We start from the raw sequence: 22,388 nt of genomic DNA on the forward strand, positions 1-22,388 counted from the left end.
TAAGGACTCCTCATACACACATTACATCTTCAGGTTTCACAGCCCAAAGTAGTATACTATTACTCCTTTTTCATTTTTTTTTTTTAAAGATTTTATTTATTTATTTGACACAGAGAGAGATCACAAGTAGGCAGAGCAGCAGGCAGAGAGAGAGAGAGGACAAAGCAGGCTCCCCGCTGAGCAGAGAGCCCGATGTGGGACTCGATCCCAGGACCCTGAGACCATGACCTGAGCCGAAGGCAGCGGTTTAACCCACTGAGCCACCCAGGTGCCCCTATTACTCCTTTTTCAAATGACAAAACAGATACTCATTTGTGTCAAAAGTTGCCAAAATATGTATTCTAAATAGTAGTTACAGACTGCACCACCTAATGAGAAAAGGATCTCACTTGTGAATTTTGTATCAATTTAAGCATACAGTAAAGTTATTTTTTCTTAAATGCTCTAGAAGAACTGGTATTGGTCTTTTTTTCCCTTTTGATATTTTATTTATTTACTTGAGAGAGACAGAAAGCATGAGAAGTAGAGGGTCAGGGGGAGAAGCAGACTCCCTGCTGAGTAGGGAGCCCGATGCAAAACCTGATCCCCGGACTCCAGGATCATGACTTGAGCCAAAGGCAGTCCCTTAACCAACTGAGCCACCCAGGGGCCCCTAGGGATCAGTCTTAAAAGAGCATCTTCCTACCCACTCACACCCCCAAAAAAGGGCATCTTCCTTTTCCTCACCTGATCTTCCAATACGATGGAGATAGGTCTCTGCCAGCTTTGGGAAGTCAAAGTTTATTACCACATTCACAGCTTGTATATCAATACCTCGGGTAAACAAATCTTAAAAGAGAAAAAAAGAACCTCTATTATATCTTTCAATTTAAGCATGTTTCTTGGCACCATAATACTCTTTAACACATATTTCTAGGTGCAACCTAAGTTTTAGTCACTTCACTCAGTAATTCAAGTGTACCTGCAAATTACTAGCATTACCTTTCATAAACATTATCATAAACAACTTTCTGCTAGCAAGTTACCTTTCCCAGTCCCATAAAGTTTTAAAAAATGGTTAAAGTAACTGTAAATCCAAGAGGTCAGAATGACTGGTAAACTATAAACTCCTAATAAGCCTCAGAAGTAACTGTCCTTTCATCTATTTTTTAGTAATCTAAGATTAAAATAGATGGAAAACTTTGTTGTGTAACCAAGAATACCTCAAAAAGACGATGTAATCCACTCATAGTAATTATTTGTACTTTTTGAATTCATTCATTTCCTCCTCCTAAGTGATTTACAAGACTGAGGCAAGCACAAGGCCACCCCTTCTCTTTTCTACTCCCCACAGTAACTAACTATGCTAATTTAGGCTCTGAAAACTACAAGTAAAGACAATTACTACAGACTAACAGCCAGGTTTCAAGGCTTCTATCAACTCCATACTCCAAAATAATCCATTGCGGTGACCAGTTATTTCTAAAATACTGCTTTCAATGTGTAACTCCTTCCTTTAAACTGCCTCTGGATAAAATTAAAATTGATATACAAGGTCCTCCACTCTAAACTCTGGTTCTATCACAGTTCTCGAACACCTCTCTTCCTCAAACCTTCCTCTCCATGAAATTCATCTACTTACCGTTCCTTAAACGTATCTTCTTGAAGCCCTCAATGGATTATATTTATGCCAGTTCCCTAACTTAAAACTCCTTCCTGCTTCAAGTCTAAAATTTATCTAGTTTACAGAGCGAGTTACAATTCCATCTCTTCCCAGATCATCATAGCCCATTAATTTCCCTTCCTATGAAAATTTAGGATTACTTACTACACATACCTCACATATGCAAATTAGTATTACTCCTCTGTAGATTAAGCCTAAAGCCTGTAAATCAGGTTTTACTGCCACAGGACCATGCCCATTTGCTCATGTACTGTTTAAGGGTGCTTTTGAGATGGAATGGCAGAGTTGTATAGCTTGTAACAGAGACCAAATGGTATATAGAGCCTAAAATTTCTACAATCTGGCACTTTAAAGAAAATGGTTGCAGGGCCCGTCTTCTTAATGTTATCTTTTTTATCTGATTAAACTAACAATGATATTTCACATGAACTTATTTATACACCTATGTTATTCAGTACTTATTTAATGACATACTAAATACCATTCTGTTTGCACATTCTGAATTTGCTTAATTCAACATTTCACTGATGAACTAGATCCTCTTCTACAGGCTCCCTAAGTGCAGGGAGTGTGTATTTAAAAATCTTTAATTGTGTTAAAATACACATAACATAAATCTGAGGAGTAGCTGTATTTTTTTTTTTTTTAGCATCAAGCTAACTAAATATCTGGCACAGAGTAAATAAATATTGAGTATCAAAAACTATTTTTGAATGAATAAACTACAACAGATTTTTGTGCAGAGTTCACTTTAAGGCATTCCCATTTTACAAATAAAAAAAGGCATAAAAGGAAAGTATGACTTGTCCAAGGTCATACGATTACAAGTTAAAAGGGTGGGACTTGAACTCCAATTTAAAATTCTAGGAGTCTAGTATCCTTTCCACCAGATCAGGTTATTTTATATTTGAATACTTTAATACAAAGGTTACAAATGCTGTATTAATTCATAGCTGTATTAAGTGTCCTTTTAGATATAAAAAGCAGGGAAACAAGATAAACTAGAAACACTCAGAATATCAGACAGTCCTGTTTTGTTGTTTGTTTTTTTTTTTTAAATTTTAAGATTTTATTAATTTTTTTTTGACAGCCAGAGATCGCAAGTAGGCAGAGAGGCAGGCAGAGAGAGAGAGGGGGAAGTAGGCTTCCTGCCAAGCAGAGAGCCCGATGCAGGGCTTGATCCCAGGACTCTGGGATCGTGACCTGAGCTGAAGGCAGAGGCTTTAACCCACTGAGCCACCCAGGCGCCCCTCCTGTTTTGGTTCTTATAAATTAGCGAATTCAATATTCTGCTAGTATAAATTTGAAGTTTACTTCTATAGCAGTGTTCTTAAAAATCCAAATTGTGTAATCTAAAATTTTGATCTGGGTGCTAGTAATACGGGTATGTACACTGAATATCCTTATAATTACTGTATTTCTGTGTATACATAAACTTAAAAAAAAAAAAAAAATCCAGGCTCTTCTATCCACCCAGAAGTTAGCCGAGATGATTAATCTCATACCAATACTAGGACTGTATTTCCAGTGTAGAAATGAGAGGATACTCAATCCATTTGTTCTGTCTGATCAGACTGTCCACCTGCCTCCCCAATTTGTTCTTCCTGTACTGAAATACACCAAAATACAGACTAGTCTGTTTCTGGCAAGAAGTTTAAAAGACCACAGTAAGTAACTTCCAAAATGTAGTGTCTTAATGTAATTTATTTTGCACATGGTACATATAACTCATTCCTGTATTCAGAAAACATGCAAATTCCAAAACTAGCTTAAAAGACAAAGATGAGTGCCAGTAACAAGTATTCTGCAGTTTCAGATACAGAAACTAATTTCAGGAATTAACTATAGCTCATTCTCAACTTCAGAAATTCCAGAAATGGCTTAAGGGTGAGCTGAACTCTTGTCACAGATTCTGTTGGGAGATATGGGCAGAGAAAGCAGAGGTGAACCAGGAAAAAACAATGTGTCAAGGATACTTACCAGTGCAAACAAGATTGCGGCATAAGCCATTTCGGAAATCATGAAATACACGATTTCGATGTTCCTAGGAACAAAGCAATGCATCTGATTTGTTTAAAAACTCATACACACAGCCCTCAATTTCTCATCACTAATTTCTCTTATCCGAAGTTGTGCATACCCCAAATTTATAAAAATGAGAGACCAATTCAATCACCCCTAAGTTAAAAACAGAAGGTAAAATAAGTTAATCATAAATTAGTCTCCTATGGGAATTAATAAGCAACTAAAATATCTACTGGGGCGCCTGGATGGCTCAGTCAGTTAAGCGTCTACCTTCAGCTCAGGTCAAGATCCTGGGGTCCTAGGATAGAGCCCGACATCAGGCTCCCTCCTCAGTGAGGAGCCTGCTTCTCCCTCTCCCCACTGCTCGTGCTCTCTAATAAATAAGATCTTAAAACAAAACAAAAACACCTACCCATATCTTTATTTAGCATTTATTTAAACTGTTAAGAATATTCTTATCCTTTTTGCTGAAGTGAATTTTAATTAAAGTGACAACTCTCACCATCTTTTTGTATATCCATTTTAAAAATGTTTCTAACAGAAGATGACAGAAGTTTGCGTTGACCCCAATACTATTTATTTTACTTACTGTACGCAAAAACAAAAATTTATTTTCCTTTTTTTAAAATTTGAGAGCAAGGGAGCATGCAGAGCAAGCAGAGGGAAAGAATCTCAAGCAGATTCCCCACCAAGCATGGGGCTCGATGTCACCACCCTGAAACCATGACTGAGCCAGAATCAAGAGTTAGATGCTTAACTGGCTTAAATCATCCAGGAGCCCCAAAAATGTACTTTTCAATTAAAAAAAAATGGAAACACATGCATAATGATTCTAGCACAAGTGACAAATCTAAACCTGACAAACTGGTTTTTCCTTTCAAAGCAATGTTCTTCCATTCTAAAATAGTCTCTACAGCTTAACACTTTAGTTTCCTGTAACAATTTCTCATATTAGAGTCTACATGGGGGTATCTGATCCATTATCAAGCTCCTTTGAAAACCAAAGTTGAGTTAACTCAAATTCTTAATCTGTTAGTCTACAGAAACCGTTTCCACAAAATTTCAATGTTTAACTACCACACACAATACAAATGTTTTTATAGTTTTGAATTTATTTCAATTGCTAAATCAAGTTCTGAAATCTAGAGAGACTGCATCCTAAAGGCAAATAAAGAAAAAAAGGGCTGCAGAGGTACATAAATTGAAAATCGAGAGGAATGTTGTCCAATAGAACCTCCTGCATAACAGGAATGTTTTGTATCTGTACTTTCCAAAACCACAGCTGCTAGTCACATGTAACATGGCACTTAAAATGTGATTAGTGTGACAGAGGAACTAAATTTTAAATTTCATTTAATTTTAACTCACACTGCCACATGAAATCAGTGGTTACTGTATTAAACAGTGCAAAACTACATTACTAAGGAAAAGGAATAAAATCTTGTATTTCTATTATGCTTAACAAAATACTCACATTTATGAATTATCTCAATCTTCCTAACAACCTTATGAGCTAAGTGTATGTTTATACCTATTTTATAGTTAGAAAACTGAACCAGTGGTTAAAATGAAAGGTCCTTTGCCTACTAAGGAATAATTTATTCTTAAACTTAGGGCATATGGAGGAGCATTAAAACAAAACAAAAATCCAAGAAATACTTAGAAAAAGATTTTTAAAATCCCCACACGGAGTTCTAGTTTTAGACTCACCTGCCTCATTTTAGCATGGATATAGAAGCAAGAATAACCCAGTTGAGAAATCTTCTTGGCTAGCAATTCAACTCGCTGAGAGGAGTTACAGAAAATGATCGACTGGTTTATCTGAAGCTGAGCATGGCGGGGGTGGGGGTGGGGGGTGGAGGGTAATAAGAAAGAAAAACAAAACCTTCATCTACTTTGCCAAATCTTGAAAATTGATTGACTGACAAATGCTAAAAACATTATCTTAGAATCTCATAATACAAGACAGATACAAAATATCATAAATATTACTCATTTACTTAACAGTTGTAGGTTAAGTTATAAATTTTATTGTAGAAGAGTATGCATATTAAGAGCCACGTAATTGCCAACATGTCTGAAACATTCAATTCTCATTATCTGCAGTAATTCTGTTCTATAAAGTTCCTACAGACACTGAAAACGTTGACTGTAGAACCACTGCTCCTAGAGAGATACAGGGAAAGGTTCCTGAGAGCCTCTAGTCACAACGTTTTCATCAACTGATTAACAGATAACATTGTTTTAAAGTGTGTTACTACTGTTCAAAGCACCTTATTTATTTGTGGCCAACAACACTGTTAACTCCTATCTATATAAAGTTTATCTTAAACACATTTTCTCTGCAAACCAATCTTCTTGTGCTTAGGAGAAATGAACAGCACTAAGCTTTGGAGCCATTTTAAACCAGGAAACAAACCAAAAAACCAAACCAAACCAACCCCCACCCCCCGACAGAAATGCAAAAAATATGGCGCAGACTGTGAGAAAGACATTTGTTTATGAGAGCTGAAACAAGAAGGCAGCATGTCACTTTGTTCAATCTCAGCTGGGAATATGCACAACAGCTGGTATTTCCCATAATGTTACTAATATACACAAAGGACTTCAAAAGCACACGAGTATTGATTGTAGGGTTACAAATTTTGGCATGTAGCTGAATTCGCAAATACAGAATATGCAAATAATGAGGACTGACTATAATTAAGATCAAAGCATTTTAGAATTTAATTAAAAATGTCTTTGATATCAGTCTATCATACAGTATCAACTTAAGATCAACAACCAAAACTACCTTTTAGGAAAAGCTATGGACTATTTTTACACTGAAAATGGTGGGAAAACAGGCACAACTGTTTTTTGGGGGTTAAGTAATGGTACCCATTCAGCAACTTAAGCCTGTTACTTACCCTGGAGAAAAGTGTGTTGAGGCAGTGTACTTTTTGGCGCTCAGTTACATAGGCGTAGTACTGGGTTACTCCCTTCAAAGTTAGTTCCTCCATCAGGTTAATCTCATAGGGTTTCTGCAAATGGGAATTCTGGAAAAAAGAAGGGTCACATAATTTTAAAAAAGCAGAACATATCTTTTTAAACTTGAAATAAATCCCTCAACATTTCTGATCAACTCGTGCTTAAAAAGCATGCAGTTTTCTTCAGAGTGTAAGTAATCCATGATGGTAAAAATGTTACCATATAATAGAAAATCTAACATTCAGATATGTAGCTAAATTCCTATTTTGTACTTTGTATACAGGATTACACTGTAATCAAAATCTATCCAGGATCAATGGCTGTATGTCAGCATGACACCAAATGCTAAGAGAATACAGAATTTAATCAAATTACTGTTTTAAAAATATTAATTTATGCAAAACTAACCTTAATTCAACAGCTGGCAGGAAAGCCAAAACCCTGAAATACTCATCATAAACTGATAATGTTATTATGAATAAAGGTATACTCATGGGGAAGAGAACAGCACTGCTTCCTAGTACAGATTTATACTCACCATGAATTTCTGTACACTAAGAGGGAAAGTAGCGGAATATAATAATATCTGTCTGTTTTTAGGTAGCGTGAGAATAATATCCTCCATTATCTGCACAAAATCCTGTGACAGCAACTTATCTGCCTGCAGTACAAAGGAAAGAATTTCAAAAACAATTAGTGTCCAAGGTCTTCAGTTAATAAGGCATTATGCCACAGGAGCATTCATGGAATATTCCTGGTTGTGAACAGTACTCTAGGACACTCCCTACTCCAAAAGCACCAAGACACATTTGCAGTGATTCAAAAGAGGGAAAAGCTATTAATACCATATTCTAGAAGAAAGAGAAAACTCTAGACAGATAAAATTCTTGTTCCCCTAACAAAATTTTAATGTGATTTTCATGAGAGGCAATACTTGGCTGAGAGTACAATCTAGAGTCAAACTACCTGGTCTGAAATCTTGTCTCCTTCACACTTATTAGCTATGTTGACAAGTTATTTAACAACCTAATACTTAGTTTTCCACAGCTTTAAAATTAGCAGTACTAACTGCTTTATAGGGTACCTACCTTACAGGGTTGTTGTGAAAAGCAAATGATGAAACATGTATAGCACTTAGTGCTACACACAGTGACTAACAAACATTATCTCTTATTACTCAAAGATAAAAAAAAAACCGGTCTGAATTAGACTATGATTGACCTGATCTAGTTATCTAAAACATCCGAAGAGGAAAATTACTTTATCTCAAAATATTAACACTAGTACAGTGTATGTATAAAAACATGGCCAGATCCCCAAAATGTTGAGTACAGTAAGTTCTTAAAAGGCACTTACAACCTGATGAGATAACAAGTATACCAGAGACAAAAAAACCAAACAATACAAAGCAGGATATACTAAATGAGGGGTTACAGACATTAGATGTTTTTTAAGATCACTGATTTTAGAAAAAGACTTAGAATGAATTTGCCTTTGAGATATTCAACAACTCCTTTCCTTGAAAAATAAAAACAAAACCTATAATCTGGCATCCCTAAGAAAAAGACACAAGGCTGAACTACTCCTACAAATGCCTACCATCTATTGCCTTTAATGGGCAAAACATGTTTTATAATAAGCGAATTAGTCTGAATTGACAAGAATCATGCATTCACTAGAGGTTCACAAATACAAAGAGCTTTTGCTTTATTCATTGGCAGTTATAAACAAAGCACAGAACAGTACTTTCCAAATGAAGAGACATTACCTCATCCAATACTATCATCTGGACATGATCAACTTTTGCTACTCCTTTCTTGATAAGATCCAGGATTCTTCCAGGAGTAGCTATCACCACGTGCACTACAAAAGATTAGAATATATATATATATATTCTCATTCATTTTAGCTTGGGCAAAGAGGATACAGTAAAGGTTTATTATACATATTTTATCAGAAAATTGTAGGGGTAGGAATAATACAAACAGGCAGGGATGTGTTTTAAGATAAGGATTTTCATTTCATCTTAGGTTGGTAAGAGAATACTTGTTTGTTTCACTGCTACATGGGGCAGGCTAATAGCTTGCCAAACCATCTGCTCCAAATAAGGGGGAATACTTGTCTTAAAAATTATCCCCAATGAATAACAAAGACATACCAGACATCTCACATACAGTTGCTTGCCTCTGAACTACAGTAATGGTCTTCAGAAGATTGTTAAAAGGATGAAATGAGATAACCATTTTAATTAAATGTGCAGTATGAAGCACATAGTAATTTACCAAATGATAATCATATATATATAAAATTTTAACTCAAACTTTATGTATTATTTTACATAAGGGGATTTCAAGCTTGTGAAATCCTCCATAAATATCTTATCAATTTATACCCTCAAGCTGCAAGACAGCCTATTTCTTCTCAAACTTATTATTGGTTACTAATATTTTTTAGCTTTCCCAGCTGGATACAGTATCAAACTATTTTTATTTACATTAAAAAATTATCAGCAAGATTAACTATCCTTTCAATTACTATCAATTTATCTTTTTTCTCCAATGAAATGGTCATTTCCTTTATTCATTTTTCTATGGCAGTGTTTCTGGTCCTTAATTCTTAACGATTTTTAGTGAAGTTCAGGAAACACCCATGTCTGCAATTACACTTGAACAGCTAGGCCACATTATATCAGTCATTCCCTACCTGTGTCATCAAGCCTCATTATGTCATCCCGTAAATTGGTTCCTCCTGTGGTTGCCATCACTTTGGCCCCTCCCATGTGCTTGCTGACCTGGATGCAAATTTGACTGACCTGTAGAGCAAGTTCTCTAGTGGGAACAATCACCATTGCTGGAAAAGACAAAAGAAACATATTTTAAGGGTGTAAAATAAGCTACAGAAATACTGGCCCTTGCAATCTAGACACTCAGGACATTCTAAAAAGTTGAATCATAATTAGCCTAATTCTGAAAAGTCAAAAAAGTAAATCTCCTTTACCACCCCCCCCCCCCAAAAAAAAAAAGAAAAAAAAAAAGAAAAGAAAGAAAAAAAAAAAGAGAGAGAGAACCTATTACAGTGTTCTAGCTTTGGACTTTCCTAAGCAGCACAGCTTTATAAACCTGGTACTCCTTAGTTACAAACCTTTAAAGCATTCTTTGCCTTGGCAACCATTACCTCAAAGTTTATTAATTTAATATTTCAGTAAGGGATTCACTAAACACCTGAGTAAGAACTCCTGCTGCCCAGGTTCCATTTACATCATATGCATGTAGGTAAAAGGAAGACAGGAGAAATGATCATTACAGATCAAGATCAATTTATGAAAATTTCAGAAAAAGCTTTAGAGATCGAAATTTAAATGTCAGCTTACTCTGCATAAAACTATGGAAACTTGTTTCTTCCTACTTCCTAAGCTCTTAAAACCACAAGACTTTATAGAAGAAAAAGTACATGAGCTCTTGTAGACATGTAGGTGTCCCAAGAAACAACTCAGTTCTACAGTTTGTAAGTAGCAAAGTCAGATAACTTTATGATTCTTGCTTTCTTATCTATAAGCCAATACCTATCTTGCCTATTTCACTGGAATACTATCAAAACTGTGTGCTATGTAAAACCCCTCTGAAAACTAACAATCTTTTTAGAAAAGCTGGGTATTTTATAAGACAACTGGGCCACAAGCCGTGAAAAGAAAAGGTAAATACTAACCACATATTATGTAAATTCTAAAAAAAGATGGTAATATCTTCCACATACCTGTAAAGTAAACTAACCTTGTATATTGTCCTTCTTCAGGTCTAGCCGTTCAAGTAAGGGAATGAGGTAGGCACCGCTCTTGCCTGTTCCATTTTTTGCTCTAGCTAAGATATCCCTACCAGATAAAGCAATGGGAATGCTCTCCTCCTAAGAGACAAGAAAATGCAAATTACTTGTGAATAAAAACAGTACATAAGTGAATTATTCTCTAAAATATAATGGAAGTATACCTCTTTGATATGGCTTTCAAGCGTCCCACATTTGTGTAAGAATAGGTAGAGGCCAAGTAAATTACCAGTCAAGCTCACCATCATTATCAACCAATATTTATGAGAACTGCTTATAGTGTATTATTAAACTATATCCCAATGTCATAAAAATGATATGGATTTGCATGTGTTGAGAATGGGTAGGACTAAGGGAGTGGGCATCTACAACAAAGAAAACAAATGAAGAGGAACCCAGGGGGATACAAACAAGACTTGAATAAACAGGAAAAAAAAGTGAAGGACCTTTCACAATGTAAAACTGGGAGAAGAAAATGGCACAAACAATACGAAGGAAAGACCATACATTCTGAGAAAAGTAAACCAATTTAACCACAATGAAAAATTGCAGTTTTGACAACTCATCCTTGCAAAAAATAGGAACTGGTTGGCAAAGTTTAACTTTTAAGTCCTATCTAATTTATACTATCATATAAGCTTACAATGTCAGTGACTTATATTCAACTTCTCTGTCCTGAAATGTACTCAACTGGAGGCTCAATTCTATTCCAGTTATCTTAATCCATGGTCATATAAGAGAGTGACTTTTCATTTTCACATTTAGCTTACTTTGTCATACGTGTTTTGCAAGGATAACATTTCCTATTAGGACAAGTTACCTAAACAACAGCAAAGGATTCCCCCAAATTACTGAAAATTGAATACACATATACATATATACATAGAATAGATATAAAGAGGGAAGAATAAGAACATTTCAATTTCTGAAACTAAAATTTTTAATTTTAATTTATAAAACCAGAAAAGTTAGGAAAGAGATTCATAATCACTGTAACAATCAGTTCCATGTCTAAGCTAATGACCAAAAGAACTATCTCTAACAGTTTAAAATCATTATTATAGGAACATCTAATAATCATCCTACTTAGAATGCATCAAAGGAAAATAAATAAATAAATTAAAGAATGGATCAAAGGGGTCAGATGGGTTCCCTATGACCAGAAAAAGAAAACACAGCTCCCAGAACTGTAAATATGATCCAGTAACAATATGGTTACCCTCTGTTCCTATCACCAGCATTAAACAGTCTGCTTATTATAATAAAGCAGGTCAAAGAAAAAAATCCTTGGCTTTGACCCTTTGGTCTTAATCTCTTCATTCCTACTTTGAGTCAACTCTGTTAATCTACAGTTGCTCTGGGGGCTTATTACCCCCTTGGGTTCATTTTCTTCTGTGTTTTTTAAGATCTTATTTTTATTTATTTGAGAGAGAGCGAAAGGAGAAGGTCAGAGGGAGAAGCAGACTCCCCATGGAGCTGGGAGCCCAGTGTGGGACTCCATCCTGGGACTTCGGGATCATGACCTGTGGCAAAGGCAATCGCTTAACCAACTGAGCCACCCAGGTGCCCGTTTTCCATGTTTTTTTTTTTTTTTTTTTAAAGATTTTATTTATTTATTTGACAGAGAGAGATCACAAGTAGGCAGAGAGAGAGAGGAGGAAGCAGGCTCCCTGCTGAGCAGAGAGCCCGATGCGGGGCTCGATCCCAGGACCCCGAGATCATGACCTGAGCTGAAGGCAGCGACTTAACCCACTGAGCCACCCAGGCGCTCTTTTCCATGGTTTTTAAATAGGCTACTAGCACACTACTCAGTTCTGTAACAGAATAAAAGTCTAGGTGGTCTCCAAGGGCCTCCAAATGACTTAAGTCAGGTTCTTTAAAATAAACTTTTGAATGAAGTGAGGCAGGTGAGAATTAGCTTAAGGGTATCCTAATTTCCCATTTGGGTTCACCTTCTAACTCAGATTAAGGCCACTAAATTCTATTCCCTTGCACTCTCTGATAGGGTTTATGCTCTACAGAAACTGTTTAAAGATAGGCTTTTTCTTTTCAACAAAGTAAGCAAGCTAGTCTCCAAGTTAAGATACACTGATAGTTTGTCCCATATAGTGACCATTATGATTAGCAGTAGCAGTCACTGAATTCAACACATCCACACTGTATCTTACTACTATCCGCCAGAAAAATCAGGTAATACAATGAAAGAGAATTCAAGTCAGGCTCAGACAACTGTGAAACCCAAGAGGAATCATGGGAGCTACCAGGGAGAAAACAGAAGAGGAGGAAGCAAAAACCTTTAAAAACTGTCTGCTGGGCACCCAGATACTTTTATTTACATCCTTTCAAGTTAGGTATTTTTGTTTTATAATAAAAACATTCCTACACAAAAACATGTTATGTGAATGTTCACAGCAGTATTCAAAATGGCTAGCAGTGGAAACAACCCTATCAACTGATTGATAAACCACAGGTGGTACAGCCATACAATGAATTATTATTCCGCAATACAAAGGAAAGAAGTACTAATACATGCTAGAACATGGATGAACCCTAAAAAATGCTAAGTCAAAGAAATCACTCACAAAAAACAATGTATGTCTCCATTTATATGAAATGTCCAGAACAGGCAAATTCATGGAGATGAATGGTTGGTTAGGGCTAGGGGAAAATGAGGGGTGACTGCTAAAACACTTTATTTTTAGGGTGATTAAAGTGTTCTAAAATTAATCTGCACAACTGTGAATACACTAAAAACCACTGGATTGTATACTTTAAATGTATAAATTGTGTGATTTGCATCTTAGTCAAGTTACCAAAACCATGACAACCCCACAACAAGGTCTGATTCTGCCACCTTACCTCTCCAAGGCCATGTTCCACCATTAAGGTGGAAATGACCCACTGGAAATGACCCACTAAGTTATCTGTTGTGTTTTGGTTACCCTAGGATCCACCTTCCCTAGCACCCCAAATTTCTTCTGAGGAATTACATGTCCCCACCCCACCCAGTGGGGTGTCTAGGTAACCTCTCCAGCTAAACAGGAGACATCAACTGAACCCAGGCCAGCTCCATGCTCTCTTCTAAGAATTTAAATTGTTATAGGAGATCCTGTAACAATTTTAAATTGTTATAGTAGATACTGTAACAATTTCCAAGCCCTTCAGAACTGCCTCAGTCCTTGGTCAATTCCAAGTGTGACTTTTCTCACTCTAGTGAACTCCTGTGATATTCTTTCAATAAATTCCCCTTTGCTAAAGTCAGCCCAAGATGGTTTGCTGCCTAAAACTAAAGCACAGTATACCTTCCAATTTCCTAGTACTGAGAGGCATTTGACAGAAGTGTGGTACCGAAAAAAGCTGAAAATTGCCCTATTAGCTGCTTTTAGGTAGTTGTTTCTGACCCTTCCTGGGTCAGCTGACCTTAAGAATCTTAATTTTAGCAGGAAAAATAGTATGAGTATGGTAGAGGAGATAGCAATGGTTATCACAGGTATCTACTGCTGCCCAGAAAAAAGAATTTGGAAGATAATAATTTCAAAAACATCTCTAGGGCGCCTGGGTGGCTCAGTGGGTTAAGCCGCTGCCTTCGGCTCAGGTCATGATCTCAGGGTCCTGGGATCGAGTCCCGCATCGGGCTCTCTGCTCAGCAGGGAGCCTGCTTCCCTTCCTCTCTCTCTGCCTGCCTCTCTGCCTACTTGTGATTTCTCTCTGTCAAATAAATAAATAAAATCTTAAAAAAAAAAAAAAAATCTCTAACTTAAGGAACACACCCCAGTTTTACCACAGTAACTAATGAGTAAATGCATTTAAAGATTTTTTTTCTTGCAAATTCTTAAAAACAATTCCTATAATCCTAAGAAATCCACGTTAGCAAGAGAAATCATTTACAAAGGATTAAGAATGCTGTAATTCCTAACTATCAACAATAAGCTATTAATTCTTAATTAAAACTTATTACACCTGGTTGACAAAATAATTTCTCAAAATAGTTGAGATTCTTAACCTGATAAGAAATTTTTTTGCCAACAGTAAGGAACTCCCATGTTTCCCTCAATAGTGGACTAACTGCCATTTCATCATTATCTTACCGAAAAAGTCTTCAAAAGGTGTGCCTAGGGTCTGGAAGCAGTCAGAGTTACCATTTTCAATCATCTCAAAGTTAATACAGCTGACCCCTGAATGTGGGGGTTAGGGGTACTGACATCCCACACAATTAAGAATCCACATGCAACTTCTGACTCCTCTAAAACTTAACTAATAGCCTACTGCTGACTGGAAGCCTCACTGATTAACGTAAACAGTCACACATTTTGTATGTTAGGTATAAATAAAGTTAGAGAAAAAAAATGTTATTAAGAAAATCGTAAGGAAGACACATTTACAATACCATAAAAAATCTGTGTATAAGTGGAACCACGCGATTCAAACCCTTATTGTTCAAAGGTCAACTCTGTAAGGTTTCATAATGTTAAGCAGAATAAAACAGTAGGTTCTTACACCTTCCAAAGAAGTCTGTGCTCTTATAAAGCTATGCTTTACAGTGGCAGAGTTATGCTAGCTATGGGGCACAGCATTCAGAACTAGAACTAGAGTCACAGATGGCTACACCAAAGAAAGATGTGTGGGGGCAAGCTGTAGTATGTCTGGTTCCAGCCTGTCAGTGTAAAATATTCTTTATGGAGAATATAATTAAGTGCTTCATTGTCCAATAATCTTATAATCAATAAAATTTCACCTCAAAGAAAATTCAAATACAGAGGACACCCACCATCTGATCAAGAAGGCTTCTTCAATATTTGGGGGGAAAAATGTCTGCATAAAACTGTAAACTAAGTACTATGGAAAAGAACACCTTAAGAACAAACGGAAGGCAAGGAGAGACCGCATATAAGAAGAGAATAAATAGAGGGCAGCCAGTCATGAGGTTAGATTTCACTACAGGGGTTCTAAAATCCTAACATTTATGGTTTATTACACTGAATAGTTCCAAGGAACATCTTGTGTTTTCCATAGATTCTTGGGCAAAATAATAGTGAGAAAAAGACAATGTGAATGGTGGTCTTAGATATCTAAAATAATACTTTGTACTTATACACTGCTTTGCTATTTCACAACATTGTTTTAGTTACATTTAATCCTCACAAAAACCGTGTGAGGGAGATTATTATTTCTACTTCACCAAAAAAGCTAAATGTGAGATTGGTTAAGTGACTGGAAAGATAACTGCCCATATATTATACTAATACTGAAAGTGCAAATAACAAAGCCAATTTTATATTTTAATACAAAGGAGGAAAACAGGAGTCAGCAAAGGTCCATTAAGAATGAAGTCAGCTTGGGGCGCCTGGGTGGCTCAGCAGGTTAAAGCCTCTGCCTTCGGCTCCGGTCATGATCCCAGGGTTCTGGGATCGAGCCCCGCGCCGGGCTCTCTGCTCAGCGGGAGCCTGCTTCCTCCTCTCTCTCTCTCTCTCTGCCTACTTGTGATCTCTGTCTGTCAAATAAATAAATAAAACCTTAAAAAAAAAAAAAATGAATGAAGTCAGCTGGATGACACAGTTGATTTTGTGTCTGACTTGGTTTTGGCTTCAGTCGTGATCTTGGTGTCGTGGAATAGAGCCCCACATGGGGCTCTGTGCTCAGTGCAGAGTCTGCTTGGGTTTCTCTTTCTCCCACTGTCCCCTACCCCATAAATAAAATCTTTAAAAAAAGAATGAATTAAGTTTGCTATGAATGAACCAATCCTTTTTTTAAGGAAGGCAGGGGCATTTATTCCTTCCTGCCTCCCCATCTCCTTTTTTGATAAAACTACTGTATGGAATAGTAACCTAAAACAATTACAGAGCATTTATCATCTACAAGGCACTATACAAAGCATAGTAAAATGTACTACCTCATTTAATCTTCACAACTCCTCTATGATAAATAATATCCTAACAACTTTACAGGCCACGAAACTAAGGCTTAGAGAGATAACTCAAAATAATCAACTTATAAAGGACTGGAGTTGGGACTGGACCTGGGCAGTCTGCCCAGACTAGTTCTTCAATAGTTCTATAGACAAAGTTAACCTGCAGACATGTCAACCATGATTTCAAAGCATTCTAACCACCACTGAACATCTGAAGGCCGAGTTCCTGCCATCTACTTCGCTAAGTACTAGAGATACAAAATTGAATGATCTAGTCCCTACAGTAGAAGACTCTCATAAAACTTTTCACCCCTGTAAATAAAATGGATTAACATGAACTACGTAACAAAAAAATAAATTTCCAAAACATTTTTAATATTTGCACTCAAACTGCCTATCTGGTGAGGTATATAATCTTGACACTTTCTCAGCCATAATAAACTTTAGTTTGTCCACAAAGGCACACAAAGATAAAAACCCCTATACAACCATTATCCCAGTTATTCTCTGCTTGGAATATGGATCACCTCTAGGTTATTCTGTCTTCCTCTAATGGCTACATATATACGCAATTTCAACGAGAAAGGGGCTCATCATATCACACTGAAATTATCTGTACGATTAGCTATTTTAACCCCATGACTGTGAGGGCAGAAATCCTGTCTTGTTCATAAAAACATCTCCAGTCTAGGTCACTCGGTACATGTTTGCTCAATGAAAAAGTACTCAACGATGTCATCGGGTCTGTCCTTATTACAGCTTGGGTTTAACAGTTTTAACATGCATGTTTATGTCTACACGTACGTGCCCACACACACACAGGTATTTCCTTGTTCTAGTCACTGAAAGGGCCAAGGAGCAAAGAATGTACTCAGATTTAAGTCTCTAATACTACTACCCCACTAAGCAGGGCTCCTTGGAGAAATGGCTGATTCCAAGGCTGGGACAAGACAGGTACAGACAGGCTCAGCATCATGATATGCCAAAAAAGAAGTACTCAAGAAAAATAAAGGGGTAAGGGAGGTGAGGAGTGAACAGGCAGAGCACAGAGGATTTTTAGGGCAGTAAAACTACTCTGCCTGATATCAATGATGAGTACATGCCATCACACGTTTGTTCAAACCCAAAGAATGTACAACACCAAGAGTGGACCCTAATATATATTATGAACTTTGGAAAATGTTAACTGAGGCTCCTCTAGTTGTAAAAGATGCCTCATTCTTGCGAAGGATGTTGATAATAGAGGTTATGCATGAGTGGGGACCCAGTTTAAGGGAAATCTCTATTTTCTGCTCAACTGCTGTGAACTTAATACTGCTCTAAAAAAACCAGTCTATCAGGAAAAAAACAAGTGTGCATACATTATAAACACACAGGGACCAGCTTCATGGAGCTCACAATGGCCAAAAAAGAGACAATTTGACCACAAAAATACCACTTGGCGGGGGGGGGGGGGGGGGGGGGGATGATTTTTTGAGTCCACACTGATAATATACAAATACATGAAGAGATAGGGAAGGCTCTTTTTTTTTTTTAAGATTTTATTTGTTTGTTTGAGAGAGAGCGCAAAAGGGGAGGATTAGTGGGCGAAGGGAGCCCGATGTGGGACTCTATCCCAGGAATCCAGGATCATGACCTGAGCCGAAGGCAGTTGCTTAACCAAATAAGTTACCCAGGTACCCCAGGGAAGGCTCTTCTTTACAAGGCCAAATGTGGAAGGAGTGCTAGCTAGCACTGGTTAATCTATCAGAGTAAAGATCAAATCATCAACAATGGATGCTAAGACTAGGAAGAAATTTTGGTGGAAGAGTAAGATACCTGCATGGTCTTAAAGTTCCCACAGACTACTCATTAGTTTCAAGGGAAGGATGGGGAAAGCAATTAATTATACAGTAGGAAAATCAGACACCACCTTGAGACAATAATGAAAATTAAATTCATCAATGAAAACTATATGGACACTGTGAATACCTTCAAATGTGGTAGCCTGAAAGGCCATTAACATAACTTCTGCAGTAGTTTGACTAAGAATGAGTACCTTGAGGCTAATCACATGGAGACAGAGCACAAACCCCAAATGAGGAATATTCTATTAGGAAAAAAGGGCTGTATTTTTTAATGTCAATGTCATAAAAGATCAAAAAAAGACTAGGGAAATGCTCACAACTAAAAGAGGTTAGAGATATAACTAACTAATGCAAAACCTGATCTCAGGAGGTATTCTGTACAGAAAAGAAAAAAAAATGCTATAAGGGACATTCTGGGGTCATTTAAAAATTAGAATACAAATAACAGATAAGATAGAAATACTGTATTAATGTTAAATTGACCAAATTTAACACTGTACTATGTTTACATTTGTACTACGGTTACACAAGAAAATATCCCCAGGGGCACCTGGCTGGCTCAGTTGGTACAGCATGTAACTCTTGCTCCCAGGGTCTTGAGTTCAAGCTCCATGTTGGGCATAGAGCTTACTCAAAAAAGAAAAAAATCCCATTTCTTAAGAAATGCACACTGAAATGTTTAAAGGTAAAGGCCATGATTTTCTGACTTTTCTTTAAGAGGTTCAGAAAAAGTGTGTAGGTGCACATGTATACACGAGAAAAATACTAATTTTACCATTCACACAGATCAAAAAGTATGGAATGCTTGACTTAAAACATTACATCACAAGTGGATGAAACGGGAGAACGTACCTGAATAGGAGATGGCTTTTCCCAGCCCATTTCAAAAATTCCCATCAATAACTCCCGTTTCAAACAATAATCTTCAAACTCATTTCCTTTTGTGGAGGTCACATCCTAGTCAAATAAACAAAACAACAAAATGAAGTGCAACTGTGTTCCTTTGGTGGTTACTAAAGAAAGTTTGTTTGAGAGACTTATTCTTCCTCTACCCCATTTAAAATATAAACACATGCAAATGAGTTGTCTTGATCTATATTTCAAGTATTCCTAAGGAATAACCACTCTTTAACACACACAGGCCACTTAAAAATTGTTGGGGAAAGGCCACCCTGTGGTCATATTCTTCTGAGGATTGGTTGAGTACTATTATTTCTATGTAAGTATCACGCTTTCAATTACAAATAGCAAGAGGTGAAGTCAAACTCTGCTCCACCACTCACTGTCTGCAAATATCCTATTCTAAATAAAGATTTCTCAAACTTAGCACTATTGACACTGGGCCAGAAAATTCTCTTTCATAAGGCGCCATCCTGCAGCATCCTCATAAGTGGAGTTTAACAAGCTGTGATAACTGGGGCGCCTGGGTGGTTCCAGTGGGTTAAGCCTCTGCCTTCGGCTCAGGTCATGACCTCAGCATCCTGGGCTCCAGCCCTGCATGGGGCTCTCTGCTCAGCAGGGAGCCTGCTCCCCGCTACCCCCGCCTACTTGTGATCTGTCAAATAAATAAATAAATAAAATCTGTATTAAAAAAACCAAACAAGCCGTGATAATCAAATGTCTCTAGCTACTGCTAAATCACCACTAAGGGACAAAAATCACCCCCAGTTGGGAACACTGGGCTAAGAGAACGAATCTCTCAACTTTCTTGTCCTCATCCACAAAATAAGGATAATACCTAACCTGAATCTTACTGTACTTCTAGGGGCATAAGAGAATTTTGAGAAAATGTCTTGCAAACCATGAAAATACTCCATAAATTAGATAAAATATACAGATGTATAAATACAGTATTGAATATACAGATACACATTATTATATTAATGTAATTCCTCCAAAAGGCGAAAATTTTTGGCAATTCATGATATATGATCCATACAATTTCAACCACTTCAAACTAAGTGTAAACACACAGTGCCTATTGTTATAATTAACAACTTCACTTTTAGAGTTTCCACACCATTTTTCCACTTGAATTTTACAATCAACTTACCGAAGTTTTGATTCTTAGATCCTTTGGAGGGAGTTTTAAAGTCTTTTTCCAGTCATCACCAGGTCTATGGAGAATATAATAAAATTGAGGCATGAGAATTCATAGTATCGCTATTCTAATAATACAAAGATGATTCACCATAATTAATTATAATTAAGTTCTAAAAAGCACAGTAAGTTTAATATACTGCCATTTACTTTGAAATATAGTTAACAGAAATAAACAGCATTAGGAAAACTGCTCTTCTTACAAAAGAACAATCTAGAGAGGATAAAAAAAAATCAAGAATAGAAGGGAATAAGGCATCCATCCTTTTAAAAGAAGCAGTGTAATATGTAATGCAACTGTTGTCCAATCTTGGTAACCACCGTGTTTTATTTGATATAAGTAGTGTGTTTTAATTTAAATTAGTTGCCAACATTTAAAAATTAGGAGATTTCATATAAAGTCCAGATTCAGGCTTTTCTTTAAAAAAAAAAAGGAAGCTTTAGCAACACCAGTTCCAAACTTCTGCATGTCAACAGTTTGACAGAGGTCAATAACTGGGGGCTTAAATCAAGCAGCAGACTCCTTCAGATAAAGCAAGTACCTTTTCATGTAGCACAGTCTCCTGTAAAGCATCTGAGTTTCTAACTTTTGGTGACTAATTAAAACCAAGGGCTCCAAAGTTTCAGACTTGAGGCCAAGCTCTGACTCTACTACTCAGTATTTTTGTGACTTTGCAGCAGTTATTTTTCTAAGCCTCCAATTTTCTCATATATAAAGGGGGTTGAGAATTATATCAAGTAATTTACATAAAACACTCAGCATAGTTCCTGGCAAAATAAGAACTCAGGGGGTGCCTGAGTGGCTCAGTTGGTCAAGCATCTGGCTTGGCCTTAGGTCACGGTCAGATTGAGACCTGTATCTGGCTCTATGCCCCCCAACAAATATAATCTTAACCAAAAAAACCCCTTAGTATTAGCTGTTAATGACTATCTCTCAATCTTTTTTTTTTTTTTTGAAACTGAGAATGCTTGAAACCAAGAAAACAAGAGTAAAATTCTCTTTTTGGTCAAGTAAAAACCTCAAGTAATACTGAAGCACCTAATGGGGGGAAAATGGTCAATAAAGCAGATAATGCTTTCAAATATGTCATCTTTAAATAAAAGTTTTTACGATTTCATTATAGCAACGCTTACATAATCAGAGCCTCCAAAACCTCTCGAGAGTCTTGATTTAGAAAGATGAGGACTTATTTTACTTAAAGGTAGGTCCCACATAATTTAAAGTACTCTAACACAGTTAACTATTTGCTCCCAATTTCAAGGGTACCAAAGCCTTTCAACTCTGCCTATAATTAACATAATTAACACACCAAAGTCTCTGAGCAAAAATGTCAGCTTTACATCATAGTATGCCAGCCTGCCATTGTCAAATTCAATATAAAGTGAATAAAAATGCAGAAATACAATGGAAAATCTTATCACAAGGAATTTATAATCTTAGGAGTTAGAGGACCCAAACTATTTAAAATGACTGACAGAGACTAAGTATTAGAATGAATTCTGAAGACAGCGATGGATCTAGAGCATTCTAGATCCCAGAGATGACAAACAGATTTAAATAAACAAATAAATATTATTTATTTATTTATGACAAACAGATTTAAAGAACCCACAGAATGAAAAAGAACCCATTGAGACAAACCATAAGAGACTCTTATCTTAAGATAGGGTGGCTGGGTTATGGATGGTGGGGAGGGTATGTGCTGTGGTGAGTGCTGTGAATTGTTTAAGGCTGATGATTTACAGACCTGTACCCCTGAAGCAAATAATACATTATATGTTAGTTAAAAACAAAAAAAAAAACAATAAAAACCACCATTAATCCCAGGCAGACCAAAAATAAAATGCAAAATCTGTTGTCTGAAATCAGAATTTAAGTAGAAAATAATGAAATAACACAGCTTTATGTTCAAATAGCCTAAATCTTTTTCATATATTGAAAAGACAAACTACAATTTAGAGAATATTCTTGATTTCTATACTAATTAAAGCTTAAAAATAGAAAATGCAATAACAGAATATGCATTAATACTAATTCTTCCAATGACCAAACCAA

General features: G+C 36.5%; 1 protein-coding gene across 5 annotated transcripts in view; it reads right to left on the bottom strand.

Moving 5' to 3' along the window:
- Nucleotides 1-22,388, bottom strand: part of DDX6 (DEAD-box helicase 6) — a 33,686-nt gene that overhangs the window by 6,100 nt on the left and 5,198 nt on the right. For all 5 annotated transcript variants that reach the window (XM_032356540.1, XM_032356539.1, XM_032356544.1 and 2 more), the window contains exons 3-12: nucleotides 20,286-20,349; nucleotides 19,085-19,189; nucleotides 10,429-10,558; nucleotides 9,362-9,508; nucleotides 8,427-8,521; nucleotides 7,197-7,319; nucleotides 6,598-6,726; nucleotides 5,399-5,515; nucleotides 3,644-3,707; nucleotides 727-828 (exon numbers count right to left, since the gene is read on the bottom strand). In XM_032356540.1, coding sequence (XP_032212431.1) covers nucleotides 727-828; nucleotides 3,644-3,707; nucleotides 5,399-5,515; nucleotides 6,598-6,726; nucleotides 7,197-7,319; nucleotides 8,427-8,521; nucleotides 9,362-9,508; nucleotides 10,429-10,558; nucleotides 19,085-19,189; nucleotides 20,286-20,349 — 1,076 coding nt within the window. The remainder of the gene's footprint in view (nucleotides 1-726; nucleotides 829-3,643; nucleotides 3,708-5,398; nucleotides 5,516-6,597; nucleotides 6,727-7,196; nucleotides 7,320-8,426; nucleotides 8,522-9,361; nucleotides 9,509-10,428; nucleotides 10,559-19,084; nucleotides 19,190-20,285; nucleotides 20,350-22,388) is intronic.

The sequence above is a fragment of the Mustela erminea genome, chromosome 9, assembly GCF_009829155.1.
Source record: "Mustela erminea isolate mMusErm1 chromosome 9, mMusErm1.Pri, whole genome shotgun sequence".
Classification (NCBI taxonomy): domain Eukaryota; kingdom Metazoa; phylum Chordata; class Mammalia; order Carnivora; family Mustelidae; genus Mustela; species Mustela erminea.